This window comes from Penaeus monodon, chromosome 24 (genome assembly GCF_015228065.2).
Source record: "Penaeus monodon isolate SGIC_2016 chromosome 24, NSTDA_Pmon_1, whole genome shotgun sequence".
Lineage (NCBI taxonomy): Eukaryota > Metazoa > Arthropoda > Malacostraca > Decapoda > Penaeidae > Penaeus > Penaeus monodon.
In genome coordinates, this window is record NC_051409.1 from 5,533,983 (window position 1) to 5,534,729 (window position 747).

At 54.8% G+C, this 747-nt stretch overlaps 1 protein-coding gene across 1 annotated transcript in view; it reads left to right on the forward strand.

Annotated features, from left to right (window-relative positions):
- LOC119588822 (transmembrane protein 132E-like) overlaps positions 1-747 on the forward strand; it is a gene marked incomplete at its 5' end in the record, with an annotated part of 18,327 nt that overhangs the window by 1,347 nt on the left and 16,233 nt on the right. Inside the window, 1 exon segment of the mRNA XM_037937468.1 lies at positions 357-713. Within this exon segment, the coding sequence (XP_037793396.1) occupies positions 357-713 (357 nt within the window).

Below are 747 nucleotides of genomic sequence, written 5' to 3' on the forward strand. Positions count from 1 at the left end.
TTTTTCACCATTAATGAAGTGATTGCTAAGTACAGGTAAAAACATATTTTTTCTTTTTTTTTTCTTTCCTTTAATAATTCGCAATAATATTAGCACATAGTTTCACATTTCCCTTTTCAAAAAAAAAAGAAAAGAAATTAAATCCCCTCTCCTCATAAAATACTGAAAAGACTCGTAGAGAGAGAAATATTTAATAAATAGCGTAGGCAGCGTGACGTCACACGCGTAAATGGATCTCGTTTTCTATGACAGAGGGGGAACTGCTATAAACAATTCATGCTCGCCGACACCCCGCTCCTTCCTTCACCTTTCCCCATGAGTTTTTAACCTCTCCACGCCCACGCCCGTCCACGCAGGTATCCGCCTCCTGTACTTCGGTCTACATGGACGGTTCGGAAGTCCGAGGGAGCCACAACGCGACGGTGATCGCTCGTTACGGCGAGCGGTCCGGCGTCGCCTCCTTCACCGTCTGGATGCCCGAACTGCCCCTCACTGTGCACGTCGGGGATACCAAACTGTCGCAGGTGAGGGGGTGGCGCGCCCCCGACCCCGCCTCCCCAGGGGCCTTCGCGCTCAAGATGCCTGCGGGAGGAGGAGCAGCCAGCGACGAGGACCTGTCCCTGGCGCCGCAGGAAGACCCAGCCTCGCCCCCCGCCTCCGCGACCTCGTACTCGGGGGCGTGTTCCGTGCGCTACCAGCAGACGCCTGTGCAGGTGAGGGAGGCCGCGCTCCCGCTACCTCGGCCGC